At 42.3% G+C, this 19,544-nt stretch overlaps 1 protein-coding gene and 1 pseudogene across 2 annotated transcripts in view; one reads left to right on the forward strand and one right to left on the reverse strand.

Annotated features, from left to right (window-relative positions):
• The window catches only part of LOC126934259 (uncharacterized), a 1,193,286-nt pseudogene that overhangs the window by 1,124,799 nt on the left and 48,943 nt on the right, over positions 1-19,544 (forward strand). The gene's annotated exons all lie outside the window — the stretch shown is intronic.
• The window catches only part of PPP1R21 (protein phosphatase 1 regulatory subunit 21), a 645,938-nt gene that overhangs the window by 63,810 nt on the left and 562,584 nt on the right, over positions 1-19,544 (reverse strand). Inside the window, exon 2 of the mRNA XM_050754865.1 lies at positions 5,520-5,715. Coding sequence (XP_050610822.1) covers positions 5,520-5,576 — 57 coding nt within the window. The 5' untranslated portion in view covers positions 5,577-5,715. The remainder of the gene's footprint in view (positions 1-5,519; positions 5,716-19,544) is intronic.

Here is a 19,544-nt window from a genome sequence, read left to right on the forward strand (position 1 = left end):
TTTAAATGTAATACATTATATAAGAGATTGCCATTACTTTAACAGTTCTCTTTGAAGACTCTCCAAATAATGTGAACCTCATGGTCCTATTGGACACCAAGAATCCTTAAAAGGCTTGAGCCTAACTCTCTAATGACCAGTGCCCAGACCTGCTCTCTATAACTCTCGTTCTGGAATAGCCCAGCTTCAGTCAGGCCTATCACACAGCTGTTTCTCCTAGGACAGAGAGTGGTGGTAAGCTCACCATCACTTCTCTCATGCCACTCTGACAATATGTGACAGGCTAAATGGCCCAAGATTGGGGATTTATTACCTTCAATCACAAAATGTTGGAAGAATTTGTGGAGAAAGTGAGATGAACCACTCATATGCATTTTCTCAGCTAATCTCAAAATCTTCTGTGTTAGAACCACTTTTACATGACCGTCTTCATGCAATGGACTTTTTTTTTTTTTACATTTATACATATTTTATAACCCTATAAAACAAACCTTTAAACATACAGTCTTTTCTTCAATATACAGTGATGTGTGCAAGACAACCCCACGCCACACTAAAACCCTGATTCAAAGCTTCAGAATACTGAAGTCATGTGCAGACCCCAGCCGCAGTATCTGGCCTGGATGACCCCTAAAACTCCTTCCAGTTCTAACATTTTAAGTATTCCAAATTACTGGGAATCCTACTTAGTCTTTCTTTCTGCCTACTTACTCGTTCCTATTCCAGGACAGGGATGAAGTATGTGCAGGCTACATATTATGCAGTAGCTGGGGTTACTTTGTCACTGAGGCAGGAAAAAACTCACATCTGCCTCAAATGGCATCCTTTCTCCTGCTCCTGCTCCCATGCAGGGAAACTCACTAGGACAAAACCCCAAGCCTTGCAGTTTAGCTGACCCTCCGTGAACCGGTGAGTAGATCAGTTAAACTAAAGAGGAAGAGGAGGTTGCCCCTTGTCTTTCCAGGGCCTTGTCCCAAGTGTGGTTTTGGACAGCTGCAATACTATCACCTGGAAGCAGAATCTCAGGCCCCACCCCAGACCTACTAACCCAGAATCTGCAGTTTAACAAGGTCTTCAAGTGAGTAATTTAGACATTTATGTCTGTGATGCACAGACCCAGGGTCTAAGCTAGCACTGTCCAACAGAGTACTCAATAGCTACATGTGGCTATTTAAATTAAATTATTCAAATTAAATAAAACCTAAAATTCAGTTCCTCAGTCACACACTAGCTATGTTTCAAGCACTCAACAGCCATGCATGGCTAGTGGTTACCCTGCTGGACAGCACAGATACAGAACATTTTCATTCTCTTGGAAACTTCCATTGGATAGCACTGAACACAAACCTGTTTTCCAATCCAACTTTACTAGTGAATTCTACCTACACATCAGGGTCAAAAAAAAAAAAAAAAGCTCATACTCAATTTGAATCCTATCCAGCTCCTGAGTCTATAAAAGTGGGTGATAAATCAGGTACTGCCAAATCCTGTTATCTGGAGAGGAAACATGCTGGATCAAAACTGATCCTTTCTCAATATGAGGAGCTGTGTACTAAGAGTAGAAGTCTAAAAAGTTCCCAAAGGCAATCCCCTTTGCAAGTAAAGGAAGCATCAATTGCAAAGTAAACTGTAGAGAAATAATGGATGTTTAGCTTTCCTGCTGGCATCCACTGTCTCAAAAAAACAAAAAAAAAAATCTTTAAAAAGATTATCTTTATTTCTGCCAAGGCTACTCTCCCAATACCATTCCTTCAGCAATGATTTTCAAATGTTAGCATGAATCCAATCACTGGATAGGTTTGTTACAACACAGATTGCTGGGTCTCACTGCTAGCTTCAGATGCAGTAGTGCAGGGTGGACCCAAGAATTTACATTTCAAACCCACTCCCAGATGATGTTGTTTCAGGTCCCACACTTTGAGAATCACTGACCCAGGGTAACACAAACATTGGGAAGACAGTTAGAACTTGAAACTTGCTTACACACATACCACGGTGCCAGGCAAGAGTGCTCCCATAAAGAAAGCAGGCTAAAATCAAATGAGCCAGAACTGAGCACTTTTTGCCTCTCTTCTCCACAATGAGATACAACAGAGCATCAGAAGCTGAGCAGGTCATGGAAGAAACAGCAAGTCAGAAATGGTTGTTCATCCTTAATCCATAACGTAGCAAGTGAGGTCTTGATTAACTTTCCCTCACATCTCAAGGAGGTAACTCGCATCTTTTATTTATTAACTTCACACACCTCCGAAAACCAACCTCTACATACATTCATTCTCTCTCCCAAAACTCGATTGAACCTGAAATTTTAAGAACTTCAAATGACCCTCTAATTGCCCAAACCATTGGGTCTTAAACTCCCTTTTTACTAACCTTTCCATAACACTTTCTTTTAGCAACCTGTTTGCCTCAGCAATTCTCATCTGCTTTGACCTCCACAGTTCATCTTTTATCTAACTGGACACTCTGTAATGGGAGCTCCTCAGACCACTATTTGTTTCTTTTTTTTTTTTTTCTTCCTTTTCAAGAGGAAAGATTTTGAGTGGTGGGACCTTTCCTGGAACAAAGGCTGAAATCTGCATTAAAGAAGAGTAAGACTCTGCCAGTGTCCTTGGCTTAGAGATCATGCTTGCTGCTCTCTTGATGGGCTTCCTTCTACAGATTAAGAGGACATCTTTTTCCTTTGTATCCTAAATAAGGCAGAAAAATTATGCAACTGGATTTCAACATCAGCCCACGATACTTGTACCAGGGAAGGTAATAAAAAGGCAGAATACCCTTAGGCACAGGGCTGGAGAGAGCACAGATCTTATCCAGAAATTGCCTGCTACTAGAATTGACAGGGAATCAAAAGCACAAGAAATCTTTTTTTTTCAGGATCTGTTCTCTTGTGTTCTGAAAATTCCCATCACATTGCAATTAAAAGAATGAAAACTGGGATGGTCCAATAGGGGAGATGACCCCAAGTCTGGCAGGCCTCCTACAGTCTCCTTAGCATCTCTTCCTCCTCCAGGTACATCCTTCCCACAGGTGTTTCCCAATTTCCACCCTAATTAACTCTCAAAGTCCATCGTGATGGGACTTACTCCAAAAGTGCTAGCCTTTGTCCTGACTTTTAGTCAGTCCATCTCCATTAGAAAGTTTCAGTCATTACTTCCAACATCACCTCATACGTGAATAACAAATTTAGTGTGCCTTCCAACCCTAAAATTCCTAGACTGTATCTAACCTCCCTTATAGCCCTTCACTCTGAAGGGGCTCTTCTTCCCACTGGCCCTCATTGTGTCAGTGGCTCAGAACTGCAGGGACAACTCTTGAGTCTTCCCACACTCACCAAGTCCCAAAATGAAAGAGACGCAAGGATGAATGCCTTATATCTTTCATTAGTGCCATGCACATAGCAGGCACTCAAAAAAAAGGAAAGCTGAAAAGCAATTTTTAACCATAATTCCTGAATCAAGCCCCTTCTCTACAGCCCAGAAGTCATTAACTTTATACAAACCTACATTACTCTTCCAAAATCTATTTCAACAGTCTACTGTCTGCTCTTTTCCCCACCAATCTTTCCCTATTTCAATCCATCCTTCACAGTTATCAGTGTCCTAAAAGTAACGTCACTCTCCTGCTTAACCTTTGGCGTCTCTCCATTACTCAAAAGGTAAAGTTCACTCTTCTTACTTGACATTCACAACCTTTCACGATGGGGTCCAAATTATCTCTCCAACCTCATTTCACCACTCTCTGCCGTGTGAAGGCTCATTAAGATTAATCTTAATGAACTTTCATACCAGCAAACATGGACTGTTCCCTTTGCCTGGAAAGCTACCACTCCCTCATTTCCTCTTCTCTAATCCTCACTATAACCTCAACGTTTACCCAATGTCTTTGGTAGTCCCACTGAACTGACACTTGTCATACTATATCATAACTATGTACTACGTTAGAATACTCCATTAAAGGTGACTTGTTAAGCTGGAACCCTGCCTCACTCAACAGACCCTGGCAGACTGCTCACAGGGGACACATATTGTGTGTTGAACAAGCTTACATATCCAAAAACTTTTCAGTTTTTATTACTTTGGGAGGCTATACAATTATTTCAGCAATGTAGTCCCTACTCAAAACATTTTTCGAACGCCCCTCTTGCCATTTGGAATGGCCTTCTGAGCTTGCTGGCTCTCTGGAGAAGAAAATCAGTCCCCTCCCTTTATGCTCACGAAACATTTTCTTATTTTTTTCCTTCTTTTCACAGGTGTTGATCATGAAACATTTTCAACCAAAAATAGTAGAGCCAAATTTGAGCATTGCCAACCTCCACCCACCTCCCTTCATCACATGGATTTGTTCCAAACAACTTCTGGCCCTTCAAGCAAGGAAATACTCCTTCAAAAAATGAAGACTTGCCATCACTAACATTGTGCCACAGGCTGTTAAGACAATTTCAAATGGAAATGCAACAAAGTTTTGCTAATGGTAGCATCACTGAAATAAGTATAGTATCTCAAAATATTCCTATTTGATGGTGAGGACTTAAGTGTGTATGTTTAGGCACTGGTTTTATTTTTCAAACAATATTTCATCTTGCTATTTGTTGAATGAAATCCTAAGGTATAAAATGTGTCTCAGTTTCTCCAAATTGCAAAAAGGGATTACCATCTTCCCATGGACTCCATGAATGCCAAGATCACGGAAAACTAAGCTTAATGATTGTTGAATCAATTTCCAAAGATGTAAAATTCTGCTTTAATAACTTCATTAAAATATTCTTAAACTAGAAACACCCTACCCAGAAACTGCAGCATCCTTTTCCAAGGAAAGGGTTCTATCATTTAAGAGACTGATGCCATAAACACGACAAAGGGGCAGGTCCCCATGTTGCTTAACATGTATTGAGCACCTGCTGGGTGTCTACCCCATTCCAGGTGACCGAGGGACAAGAGAAAGAATAGAGCCGTAGCACTCAAGCTTTCAAAATCATTCCTGACAACCTCTTGCCAAAGCAGTGAATACATTCATAACCACTCATCCCTAGTGAAGCAGTTTACCCGAATGTCTCCACCCTCTCGAATTGATTCGGGGGAAGATAAATCTCTTTAACCTCATATCATCCCTGTGGGAGGGGAGAAGGGTTGATCTTCCCCATCCCTAGGCTGAGAAAATTGAGGAATCAGCGAGGGGAGGAGTGGTCCACATCTTTCCCTTCCCTTCTCGGCCAGCATTAGAGGCAAGAAGCCAGAATTTCTGACATCCCAGTCCCAAGCCTGCTACTTCAGTGAAAAGCAAGAATCAAACTCCAGCTCCTTCCTGCAGAAACGCTCACGGACGCAGACACCGCCCGGCCCCATCTCCTAGGAGCTGCAGGTGGAGGCACCGTAATGGTGGACGGAGGCGGCGGAGGGGAAAGGTGGGGCGCGCTCGCGTGCCCCTCCCGCAGTACCCTTCGGTCCCGACAAGTCGCTGCCACGGCAACCCGAGGCCGCAGGGCGGGGGACCCCCTACTCCCAGACCACGATGGGTACCTTCGAGTACTCCTGAGCCAGCTTCTGGTACTTCCCCTGCAACTCAGCCGAGGCCATGGCCTCCCCCTCCCCGTACAGGCCAGGCCGCCCAGGCGGCTCAGCCTGTCTCCCGCCCCCAAACCCAGACAAGCTCCCGGGAACGGCTCAGGGAGTCTCTGCCTGCTTGGCCACCGCCGCCGCCGCGCCTCCTCCTCCACTTCCGGGTTCGCGGGGTGGGAGGAAGGTGGAGTGGGGCCGGGGGCGGAGCGACTACAGAGGGCGGGGCGACGTCTGGCGTCACTGCCCCACCCTTCGCACCCGAATACGTGCGTGCGTAGCGTCACCGGCATGCCTGGGCTGTACCTCTGGGACCATGGGGCGCCATCTTGACGCATGGTCCAAGATGGCGACCTGGAACGCACAACGAGAGAATCAAGAGGGGAAGAGAATCATGAGAGCCTATAAAATGGGCGTAGGACCTAGGAGAGGGACGATAATTGCGAAGAGCAGAGGGCCGGAGGAAGAAACATTCTAAGCGCATCAAGAATTCTGGCCGACTCCCCGCAGCCCCGGGTTTCCATGGCAACCGTCTGTCGCTAGATCGTTACGTCTTTCACAAGCATGGAAAGATTTGTGTATTCGGCTATTTTGTTATCCGCATATTATAGCACCTGCACTGTAAACTCTCAGACCTCCCCCAAATTGGTAACTTTTGCCGCTGCCACTGGCCCCGGTTCCAAACTTTCACTGTCCTGTATATTGTCATTGACATTTCTTTGTGTCGGACTCTACCCACCTCATCCGCCCACTCCTCCCCCATTACACATACCACATCAGAGCTTTTTTCTGGGGACTGAGTAAAAGACCTTTAGGAAATTCCAGGTATTTATTCGTTCTATGCATGCAGAGTAGATATGAACAGCGAAAAAAAAAAAATTGAAGCAAAAATCGTCTGCCTGAGAAATTTTATGCGGATATTGCTTGAATTAAAAGCCTGCCTCCTTCATTTAAATGTTTTAAAGATACTGTTCTAGGTATTGTATGCGTTGCAGCATTACAATGTTCATAAATAGAGAAATTAGTAAATATAGGGTATATGTTTGCCATAAATTACAATGTGGCAGTTAAAATTAATAACCTAGATCTATATATGTGTATATAAACATGGCAAACCATGTCAAATGTAAAAAGCAAATTGCAGTATACTATAGTATGAAAGGATACTTTTTAAAATACAAAGTAACATTTTTGTTGTTAATGGACACGTACTAAAAATACAGAAACAAAAACTGGAAGGGAACACATCAAATTCTGGATAGTAGTTGCCTTTAGTGAGAAAAGGGGAAAGGAGATGAGGGGAGCATAAACTTTCTCCTTATTTCTTTAATTTTTTAAAGTAAGTATAACAACATTTTAACGTTTATTATCTAGGTAATAGGTAGAGGAATATTATATTGGCACTTTAGAATGCTTGAAAATTTCCATGAGTAAAAAAGTATTAATGCTATTTTTATTTGACTATTAGCCAGGAATTTTATAGTGAATTTTCAGCCATTGTAGTGTGTAAGAGAATTACAAACTTTTTAAAAATGTTCATAGTTTTCAATTTGCTCATAGTCAGATCCCACTGTCTAGCAAACTTTCAGAACAATAATTTTAAAAATTATTACTCTTAGTTTTCTATGGCACCACCAAGAGGCAGAATTAAATATTGTAAGTGTATCTCAATGCTATGTAAAATAATGGAATTTTTTATTATTTAAAAAATTGCCGGCTGGGCGCTGTGGCTCACGCCTGTAATCCCAGCACTTTCGGAGGCCAAGGTGGGCGGATCACCTGAGGTTGGGAGTTGAAGACCAGCCTGGCCAACATGGTGTAACCCTATCTCTACAAAAAACACAAAAATTGAGTCTGGCGTGGTAGCAGGCGCCTGTAATCCCAGCTACTTGGGAGGCTGAGGCAGGAGAATTGCTTGAACCCAGGAGGTTGAGGTTGTAGTGAACGGAGATGGCACCACTGCACTCCAGCCTGGATGACACAGCAAGACTCAAGTCTCAAAAAAAAAAAAAATTGCCATTCCGGAAATGACATTCCAAGGAAAGAATGTGCAGTGTTAGCCAGAGAGTCTGTATAAGTTCATTTTGCTGAATTTAGAATTTTATTTTGCACTACTGAATCCAGTTGCTCTATCAGATGCATTGTTTTAAACTCCCAATTGATAAATCTGAGTACATTTAAATTAAGAATCTCTTACTGAAAAGACACCATTAAGCGAGTGAAAAGACAAGCCACAGGGCGAATGATGTTTTCTATATGTATATCCAATGTAGAAAGGTCTCTTACCCAAATATATAAAGAGCTCTTACAAATCATTAAGGAAACAAGGCAAACAAATAGAAAAATGGCCAAGAGACTTCCAGAGGAGAAGAGAATCATGAGAGCCTATAGAATGGGCTTCAAAAAGGGAGGTAGACAAATGGCCAATAAACAGGCAATAGGGTGTTCAGTTCCATTAATAATAAGGAAGAAGTGAAATTCAAACCACAGTGATACACCACAGCACACACACAAAAATGGCTAAAATTAAAAAGACAAGTGTTAGTGGGGATATGAAACAAGAGAAACTCATAAAATGCTGGTAGGAATGTAAACTGGAACAGTCAGTTACAAAAAATAATCAGTGTTATCTACCCATTTAAAAAGATACTGCTGGGCGTGGTGACTTACACCAGCATGTTATCCCAGCAGTTTGGGAGGCCAAGACGGATGGATCACCTGAGGTCAGGAGTTCGAGACCAGCCTGGCCAACATTGTGAAACCCCATCTCTACTGAAAATACAAAAAATTAGCTGGGCATGGTGGCGTGCACCTGTAATCTCAGCTACTCAGGAGCCTGAGGCAGGAGAATCGCTTGAACTCTGAAGGCAGGGATTGCAGTGAGCCAAGGTGGCGCCATTGCACTCCAGCCTGAGCGACAGGAGTGAGACTGTGTCTCAAAAAAGAAGAGAAAAGATACATACTCATGACCTAGCAATTCTACTCTTATGTAAATGGCCAGTAAAAATGTGCGTGTATTCACCAAGAATATTCACAGCAGCATTATTCATAATAGCCAAAAATGCACAAAAAAACCTCCAAATGTCTATCAACAAAATGGATAGGTAAATGAGTAGTCATTCATGTTATGGAATACTAAACAGCAACAAAAAAGACTGACCTACAGCTACAGTAAATTTTAGATAAGTCTCAAATAATCCAAAGCAAAAGTCTGATCTTTGAAAACAAATTACATTGTATGATTTTGTTTACATAGTGTTCAAAGAATGGTAGAACTCAAGTAAAGGTTCAAGTATGCATGCTTGGGTGATAAAACAGAAAAGTAAGGAAGTGATAACCATAAAAGTCAGGAGCATAATTACTTTTGGGGAGGAGGAAATGGTAACTATTTGTATGGGGAATGAGATGGTCTTCAAGGGTATAGGCAGTGTTCTATTTCTTACCTGTGTAATAATGACACGGCTGTGTTAACCTCATGATGATTCCTTGCAAGTTACATATATGTTCTGTGCAGTTTTTTGTATTGGTATTACATTTCACTATATATATATATTATATATATATACTATATATACTATATATATATATATTTTTTTTTTTGAGACAGAGTCTCACTCTGTCGCCCAGGTTGGAGTGCAGTGGCGCAGTCTCTGCTCACTGCAACCTCCGCCTCTGGGTTCAAGTGATTCTCCTGCCTCAGCCTCCCAAGTAGCTGGGACTACAGGCATCTGCGACCGCACCCAGCTAATTTTTGTATTTTTAGTAGGGATGGGTTTCACCATATTGGCCAGGCTGGTCTTGAACTCCTGATCTTGTGATCTGCCTGCTTTGGCCTCCCAAAGTGCTGGGATTACAGGCGTGAGCCTCCGCACCTGGCCAATGAAATTTTTAAAAATCTCAATTGTCTCATGTTTGCCAGCAATAATTTTCAACCTATAAACATAGTATACTTTGGGGAATGGTGTAAAGGAAGGTTGATGGGAATTATAAATACACAAGTGCTAGAATGGTCATTAAGTCATTTAAAAACATACTGCTTGGGTTTTTAAAATTTCAGTTGCAAGTGTCAGCAGCTGAACTCAAATTAGCTTGGATTCAGGGAATTTACTGGAAAGATGTGTGGCTATTTCGCAGAAAAACAGGAAGAAATTAGGAGATACAGGACCTCAGACACAGCCTAGACCAGAAGTCTGAATGTTTCTTCAGCTCTCACATTCTCTGTCTCTTCTTGCAGGCCTATATCAACTTCTACAGGGCGGCAAGCATAGTTGCCCACTGCACTGAGCCTTCCATCTCATAGTTTTGCTTCCATTCCCTCCAGAGAAGAACCAGATTGCTTAGCTCCAGTTTGAAAAAATTTCAGGGAGGGTCTCTGATTGGCCCTGCTTCAGCCAGTTGCCTATCCCTGGAACAGTCAGATCTAGCTTGAGGTTTTAGTTACAAAGGCAGGCAAGTCAGCTGGGAGGACCCCTAGGTGCTGACCAAGCCAAGACAGACTAGATCACTCTTTCCCTGAATGAACATTTCTGTGGCAGATGCCACCAGGGTAAGCAAGGAACGCACCACCACAGAGGCCAGCAAGGGTCAGAAGGCAGCATCAGGCCCCGCATGATGCAGATCAAGGTTCCCTGCCCTTCCCTTGAAGGCTCATACCTAGAAGCCATCTTGGGAGGCGAGAGGGTGAAGACAACTCAGAACAAATGAGCATTCATGAAAGAAGGAACTGTTGTAAACCAAAAGAAAACTGTTTTCACTGAAGAGACTAGGATGGTATTAACTGAGTTAGCCGTTGCCCTTCCAGTGAAGTATAGACTTTTGAGGAAGGCTAGATCTGTCACAGAGAAAGGAGAGGCTGCATTTTCTCTGCATACCTAAGCATAATATGAATCAATTGTGGTCACACAGCATGAGCAAGAAAAAAGTTTTGCTTGTGTTGTTCGTATATCACCCTGAACAATAGATCTGGCATAAAACAGGACTTGGTTCCTTATGCATCATGGAGGGATAGTGATGGAGAACAGAGCTTGCCAGCTCTCATGTAGGAGACTGTGCAAGATTAAGTTGGGCCCTGGGGCAGAAAAGGGGACTAAGATGGGAACCATCCAGGTCCTGTCTGAAAGGCTACCTCACTTTTATGGGGAGGATGTTCCATACCACAAAGATTGGATACTTTTGAGCCATGTGGCAGGTGGGTGGGTAGAATGAAAACTGCATAATAGTCGAAGGGTACATACCTATTTTATTATCGTAGATAATGGCTGATACAAAGATGAAAAGTGAGATACTGAGTGAAGCTTGGGAACCCATGATTTGGAGGATGGGTATCAAGTCTTTAAGATGAAAGAATAGCTCCTGATTTGAGGACTATTTTATTATTTTATTATATTTTATTTTATTTTATTTTAGATACAGTTTCACTCCATCACCCAGGCTGGAGTGCAGTGATGCAGTCTCAGCTCACTGCAGCATCCACCTCCTGGGTTCAAGCAATTCTCGTGCCTCAGCTTCCTGAGTAGCTGGAATTATGGGTGTGCACCACCAGGCCTAGCAAATTTATTTTATTTTATTTTATTATTATTATTTTTTTAGTAGAGATGGAGTTTTACCATGTTGGCCAGGCTGGTCTTGAACTCTTAATTGAGGACTATTTTAAATGCAATACCATTTTCTACATAATCTATCCAATCTAACAGTGAGTGACTCATATTTGAATACAATGCACACTTAACCCCTCACATCCCTAAAAATTCACATAATGGGGGCAAAAAATGGGATTTTGCCAACTTACAGCAGGCTCTGGTATGTAGTGTTTGCAGTCAATCCTTATTATTTATGGACTCTGTATCTGCGAATTTGCCTACTAGCTAAAATTTATTTGTAACCCCCGAATCAATACTCACAGTACTTTCATGGTCATTTGTAGACATGCAGAGAGCAGGGAAAAGATTTGAGTCACTGGAAGCCCACATTCCCAGCTGCGGTCAGAGAAGACGATGCTCACTTTCTTGTTTTAGCTCTCATATTGTAAATGTGTGATCCTTTTACTGATCATGTTTTTTGCATTTCTGTTGGTGATTTTGCTGTTTAAAATGACCTGCAAGCAAAGTGCTGAAGTGCCGTCCAGTATTCCTAAGCACCAAAAGGCTGTGGTGTGCCTTATGGAGAAAATACAGATGTATGATAAGTTTTATTCAGGCATGAGTTATAGTGCTGTTTGATGTTAATGAATTAACAATATATATTAGTAAGGTATCTTTAAACAGAAACACACATAAAACGAAGTTATATATTGATCGGCTGACGAAAATGCTATGACCAGAGGGTCACAGGAACTTAACCCTGTATTTTCCTTAGGAGTAATGTGATTTGCTGATTCAATGTTTGCTGCGATTAAATAGAGTACAACTACTATAAGTAATGAGATCCAGTTGTTTATAGATCGAGAACAGTGTGGAACTTCCCTTGGTCACACAAACAATGATTGATTATGCCATCAGTAGACTCGTGTGTTTACTATCTTGGCTGTGGGATACATTTTCCATGTTTGCGCACACTTGAAAATCAAGAGCTTTTTTCAAGTTTCAGGGCTCTCTCCACGTCCTTTAAATCATGCATTCTACTTCATAGTAACTTGCTGAATGTGGCCGCTACTACAGTAATATTGGAAGACCAGTTAGCCCCACTAGCACTTCCCCAAACAGTCACTAAAATAACTAAGCGAAGATTTTCTCTGGCCTGGTTTTACAGTCACCATGGCTGATTACCATACTTGATTACTGGGCTAACGAACAACTAAGATGTATATATGGAAGGACGTAGGGGAAGATTTAAGGAAGGCACCTGGTGGGCTTTTTATGACAACACACTGTCCTTGTTGTTATTTTTGTTTTTAATCCAGTGCAAAAATGCATGTCACTCTTATCTTAAATTGAAAGGAAAAGAGGAGAGGGGTGGGCAAGGAAGAAAAGAACTTTCCTTCACGTGATTTTCTCTTGAGCAACTAGCTCCAAAGTTCAGGTTTAATAAGTGCTCTCTGAGGAAAAAATCTGAACAAATTCTGATGATTTGCAACTTTGAGGAGTCCTACTAAAAATAGGAATTCAGTACTTTGAAGTTTTGCAGCTTTTTTTTTTTTTTTTGACTTTACCCCAGTGCTTTTCCTATCTCAGTTACAGCAACACAGAAGACCAACTGAGCAAGCACAGAGTCCCGACGTATCTTGTCCAGAGTCACATGGCGGCACAGCAGAACCGAAACCAGGACCCAGGTCCTCCATCTCTACTGCAGATTGTACTTTCCCTAAGTTAGGCTAAGTGCCCACATGTGGGAAACCCTTTACTCTTTAGCTTAAAAAAGAAGAAGAATGAGTTCTAGACTGGGGTGAAGTGCCAAAGCGAGCCTTATATTTCTCAGTATTTGTTTGAACTTGTACCTTCACAAACACATAGCATTGGAGTTGTTTGGAGGGGATCGGGGGATCAGGGTGGGGGCTGATAAAAGTATCCAGTACTTTTTTTGCTCACAAAATCCAAGAGCAGGGTCTCAGGGAGTGGGTGGGAAGCAGACACAGTGACATTTTACAGCTCGAACTTCATCTCTCTCCACTTCTCTCCTTCTATCTCTGCTTCATTCTTATTTATTCTCTTCTCCCAAAACTGTTTTTTTTTCCTGCCTCCCTATATAATGACAGGAAATAGCCACCTACAGCACCCAGATTTATATAAATTAGCATACTAGATTTTTTTAAGTTTATGACTTTTTATCATGGACAGTTTTAAAAGATGTGCAAAAATAAAAATAAGAGTGTAGTGAACCCCATGTACCCATTACCCAGTCTCAGCAGTTCCCAACTTTAGGTCTATAACTCCATCCACGTTCTCTCACCTGACTTGATTCATCTGAAATAAATCTCAGACATTATTTTATGCTTAAATATTTCAGTATACATCTCTAAGAGAAAAGAGCTCCCCTGGCACTTTTTTATTGATGGAAGTCTGGCTCTGTTGCCCAGGCTGGAGTGTGGTGGTGCCATCTCAGCTCAGTGCAGCCTTCACCTCCTGGGTTCAAGTAAGTCTCCTGAGTAGCTGGGATTACAGGCACCCACCACCACACCCAGCTAATTTTTTTGTTTTGTTTTTTTTGTACAGATGGCGTTTCACCATTTGGTCAGGTTGGTCTCAAACTCGTGACCTCAAGTGATCAGCCCACCTCGGCCTCCCAAAGTGCTGGGATTATAGGCGTGAGCCACCACGCCCAGCCCGAGCGCCCCCGTTTTTACATAATTATTAACTAAAGTGCATACTTTATTCATATTCCCTAAGGTGTTTTTGTTGTTTTTTTTCTGACATCTTTTTTCTCTTCTTGGCCATGACAGTTTCCCAGACTCTCCTTATTTTTGCTGACCTGGATAGTTTTTAGGAATATTGGTCAGGTATTTTGTACAGCATGCCTCAGTTGGGATTTGGCTAATGTTTCCCTATGATTACTGGGGCCGAATTTTTGGGAGGAAAAACAGATAAAGTATAATTTTCAATATATTATATTAAGGGCACATACTAGAAACATGTTAATCTTGATAATCTTGATAACCTATGTGAATGTTGTCACAATCAAAATAGAGTCACTAGTACTTAAAAACAAAAAACCTTAACAAAGACAGACCGGGGAGGCCTTGAAAAGAGGGTTCTCACACTTGTATACCTGGTAGCAAAAAAGACTCTGGAAAAACCACGACCTTACACAGATGCCATCGCAACATTAAACAAAAAATAGTTCTGTGGGGACAGCTGCCCGGCAACTGTCTGCCCAAACCTGGACTGGCGTTAGGGCGTTATCCTTGTTACTGATCTTTGTAGCCAAAGATAATTTTCTTGAAACAACTGTGTAATCTTTCTCATTTTCTTCTTTTAAAAACCTTTGTCTTCCTTTACCTCCCTGAACACACACATAGTTAACTATGGCATTCTTACGTATTCCCACTGCAATGTTTTTTTTTTTTTTTTTTTTTTTTTTTGAGACGGAGTCTCGCTCTGTCGCCCGGGCTGGAGTGCAGTGGCCAGATCTCAGCTCACTGCAAGCTCCGCCTCCCGGGTTTACGCCATTCTCCTGCCTCAGCCTCCCGAGTGGCTGGGACTACAGGCGCCCGCCACGTCGCCCGGCTAGTTTTTTTTTTTTTTTTGTATTTTTAGTAGAGACGGGGTTTCACCGTATTAGCCAGGATGGTCTCGATCTCCTGACCTCATGATCCGCCCGTCTCGGCCTCCCAAAGTGCTGGGATTACAGGCTTGAGCCACCGCGCCCGGCCACACTGCAATGTTCTATTCCCAAATTCACACCGTTTTCTTTTGAAGAGTCACTCTGTTTGTTATATAGTTCAACACCCAATAGATATTAATCTTGAATTAAAATTAGATATTAAAGAGTTCTCTTTTCTTAAGCATGAGTCATGTCTTCCCTTTTTCCATTGTTAGGCTCTTAAACTCTGATTTTGTTCTCTCTACTTACTGGCTGTAAAACAAAAGATGTGTATTGAGGAGCAATGAGTGACTAGATCAGATATAGGAGGGTATAATGTATTGGATTGTTAAGTTTGGCCCTTGAGAGTGGGGAGGTAGGGGATAGTCCTCAGTTTATGTGTGTGTATAGAAGGGGGTTCGTATGTGTATGTTGAATATATAACATAAATTTTACCATTTTAACAATTTTTAAGTGTATGGTTCCATAGCATCAAGTACATTCATATCGTAGTGCAATCACCACCATCCATCCAGGACTTTTTTATCTTCCCAAACTGAAACTCCATATCCCTGAAATGAAAACTCGTCATCCTCCTGCCCCCTGCCCCTTGCAACCACTCTTCTACTTTCTGTCTCTATGAATTTCATTATTCTAGGACCTCATATAAGTGAACTCATATAATGTTTTGTCCTTTTGTGTCTGGCTTATTTCACTGAGCATATTGTCGTTAAAGTTCAGCCCTGTCATAGTATGTGTCAGAATTTCTTTCCTTTTTAAAGATGAATAATATTCCATTGTATGTATATACCATGTTTGTTTATCCATTCATTGATGAACATTCGGTTTTTTTTACAACTTTTGGATATGAGGACTAATGCTTTTATCAACATGGGTGTACAAATATCTGTTCAAGTTCCTGTGTTCAGTTGTTTTGGGGATATACCGAGAATGTTCAGTTGTTTTGGGGATATACCGAGAAGTGAAACTGCAAAGTCATATAGTAATTTTATGTTTAATTTTCTTTTTCTTTTTTTGGAGGAACCATCATGCCGTTTCCCACAGTGGCTGCACATCCCACCAGGAATGTACAAGGGTTCCAGTTTCTCCACATCCTTACTAACACTCGTTACTTTCTTTAGCTATCTTTTTTTGTTTGTCTGTTCACATTATAGCCAACCGATTGGGTGAGAAGTGTTTTCTTACTGGTTTTTGATGTGCATTTCCTTAATGATTAGTGATACTGAACATGCTTTTTAATTTTCTTAATAGTAGCTGAACTAGAGGGTGAGACGTGCTTTCTCATTGTGGTTTTGATTTGCATTTCCCTGAAAATTAGTAATATTGAACATGCTTTTTAAAAATTTTCAACTTTTATTTTGTATTCAGGCCATACATGTACAGGTTTGTTACAGGGTATATTGCGTGATGCTGAGGTTTGAAGTATGATTGAACCTGTTAACCCAGTAAGCATAGTACGCAGTATGTGGTTTTTCAAAGCTTGCCCTCCTCCCTTCCTCCTCGATATTATAGTCCCCAGCCTCTATTGTTCCTATCTTTGTGTCCATGTGTACCCAATGTTTAGCTCCCACTTATAAATGAGAACGTGCGGTATTTGGTTTTCTCTTTCTGCTTTAATTCGCTTAGGATAATGGCCTCCAGCTGCATGCCTGTTGCTGCAAAGAACAAGATTTTATTCCTTTTTATGGCTGGTAACATTCCATGGTGTATATGTACCATACTGTCTTTATCCAGCCCACCACTGATGGGCACCTGGGTTGATTCCATTTCGTTGCCACTGTGAATGATGCTGCGATGAACATGCTAGTGCATACATTGAATATACTTTCATGTGCGTGTTTATGTCCTCAGGGTTGTTTTCTGATTTTTAAAAATTTGTATAAATATAAGGGGTACAAGTGAAATTTTGTTAGATGGATATATTGTGTAGTGGCGAAGTCTGAGCTTTCAGTGTATCCGTCACCCGAATAACATACATTGCACCCACTCAGCAATTTCTCATCACCCACCCACTTGTGTCTTCAGTCTTTAAAGATGCCTTACCATTGTCTACGGTTTATCTTCTTATTCTACTACAAATGTCACTATTTTCTTCCTTGCCAGTATCACATAAAGAGGCAGAGTGAGGGCACAGTTCTTTTGGACTCTGTAAGTAGCCCTTTAGGTGCAGGGTGGTACTGCCTTACTCCACAGCTCTGCAAATAGTAGCAATGATGAGCCTCATCTGAGGCTGCTGGTCTACTTAGAAACGGCCTTCCAACCATGCTCCCTGATTCCAGTCCATCCCCTTTCTTGCCACAGGTTACTAGCTTCATAGATTAAAAAGAAGTTTCTATTCCCAGGGGAAAAGACCCGAATTCTTGGACCCCACCCTGCTTCCTGCACTCAGCTTCAATAGTTCCGATTTTCAACCAGCTTCTCTAGCACCCCCTGTGTCTTTGCACATACCCTCTTCCCTGTTCCCTGTCACCTCCACAACTCCTTCTCAAACATTATCTCCTCCCCGTTTTTGGAGATCATTTGGCACTTTAGCACTTTTAAAATGTGGACCATTATTTACATTTAAATGCCTATTATACCATGTTTAGTCATGTGCCCTCGCCTAAACTTCAAGAATCTTAGCATGAGAAGTAATGAGAAGTATCTTTTCTTTTTTTTTTTTTTTTTTTTTTTTTGGAGACAGTTTTGCTGTGTTGCCCAGGCTGGAGTGCAGTAGTGTGATCTCAGCTCACTGCAGCCTTGACTGCCCAGGCTCAAGCGATCCTCCCACCTCCACCTCCTGTGTAGCTAGGACTACAGGCATGTGTCATCATGCCTGGCTATTTATTTTTGTCTTTTGTTTTGGTAGAGACGAGATCTCACTATGTTGCCCCTCGCTGGTCTCAAACTCCACCTTGGCCTCCCTGGGGGGATTACAGGCATGAGCCACCATGCTCATCTAGGACTGCATCTTATTTAGCCCTCTACACTCAGGGATGCCTGAGCAAGCCCCCAAATGTGCCTGCGGCATCTGGAAGGGTACAGGGCGGTCCATCATCAGAAAGAAAGCAGCCACATGACACTCCCACAAACCCAGGGTGGTGTTCTTACTTTTCCCATTGTGTTTCTACCCACTTCTGAATGGGTTTCCAGTTTCACCTTCTCCTTCTGATCTCTCTCCCCTTCATCTTCTTCCTCTGTGTTCCCCCCCCCCCCCATACTTTCATGGCTTTCACTTCCCAAGGCTCTGGTTTCCCAATCTACTGGGGCAGTGGTACTGTCCATGAGCCCATCGGTGTCTTTTGCCTATCAGATCCTTCAGAGCAAAGCATTTACAAGACAACTGCTTTTTAACTTAATTTATTTTGAACTTTTTGTTGGAGGGGCGCAGCGACTCACACCTGTTATCCCAGCACTTTGTTAGGCCGAAGCAAGTGGATCACTTGAGGTCAGGAGTTTGAGACCAGCCTGGCCAACGTGGTGAAACCTCTTCTCTATTAACAATACAAAAATTAGCCAGGAGTGGTGGCACATACCTGTAATCCCAGCTACTCGGGAGGCTGAGGCAGGGGAATTGCTTGAACCCAGGAGGTGGAGGTTGCAGTGAGCCGAGATCACACTACTGCATTCTATCCAGCCTGGGTGACAGAATGAATCTCTCTCTCTCTCTCTCAAAAAAAAAAAAAGTTTTTGTTAATGTTGACCGCATCTCAAAACATAACTTCAGTGCTCATCGGGCTTCCAAGCTTCTGTCTCTTTACTGTCACTTGTCAAGCACTGCCCTGTCCACCAAAGGAAGAAAAGACAATGCAAAGTACATGTATTTTTTTATTTATTTGGGGCAGGGTCTTGTTCTGTCACCCAGGTTGGAGTGCAGTAGTACAATCACAGCGCACTGCAGCCTCGACCTCCCATGCTGAAGTGATCCTCTTGCCTCAGCCTCTTGAGGAGTAGCTGAGACTACAGGCACACATCACCACATCTGACAATTTTTTTCTTTTTACTTTTTGTGGAGACAGGGTCTCACTATGTTGGCCAGGCTGGTCTCAAACTCCTGGGCTCAAGTGATCCTCTCACCTCAGCCTCCCAAAGTGTTGGGATTGCAGGCATGAGCCACCACGCCCAGTCCAAAGCACATTTATTTATATAGCTCTGAATTTCAAAGAAGAAGATTGTTAGTCACTATTTCTTTCCTAAGCCAGTCCATTAGCAGGACCCAAATCTATCCACTGTTCTCTACCTCCAATGCTATCATCTCTTGTCTGCGTGCCTGAAAAAGCCTTCTGACTCGTCTCCCTGCTTCTATTCTTGCTCAACTACAATCCTTTCTCCACATAGACCCCAGAATAATCTTTTGTTTGTTTGTTTGTTTGTTTGAGACAAAGTCTCACTTTGTCACCCAGGCTAGAGTGCAGTGGCGCGATCTCGGCTCACTGCAGGCTCCACCTCCTGGGTTCAAGCAATTCTCCTGCCTCAGGCTCCCGAGTAGCTGGGACTACAGGCACGTGCCACCACGCCTGACTAGTTTTTGTATTTTTAGTAGAGACAGAGTTTTACCACGTTAGCCAGGCTGATCTCGAACTCCTGACCTCAGGTGATCCATCTGCCTCAGTCTCCCAAAGTGCTGGGACTACAGGTGTGAGCCACCACACCCAGCTTTTATTTATTTTTTTTTTTTTGAGAGTCTTGCTGTCACCCAGGCTGGAGTGCAGTGGCGCAATCTCAGCTCACTGCAACCTCCACCTCCTGGGTTCA

Source organism: Macaca thibetana, chromosome 13 (genome assembly GCF_024542745.1).
Source record: "Macaca thibetana thibetana isolate TM-01 chromosome 13, ASM2454274v1, whole genome shotgun sequence".
NCBI lineage: Eukaryota > Metazoa > Chordata > Mammalia > Primates > Cercopithecidae > Macaca > Macaca thibetana.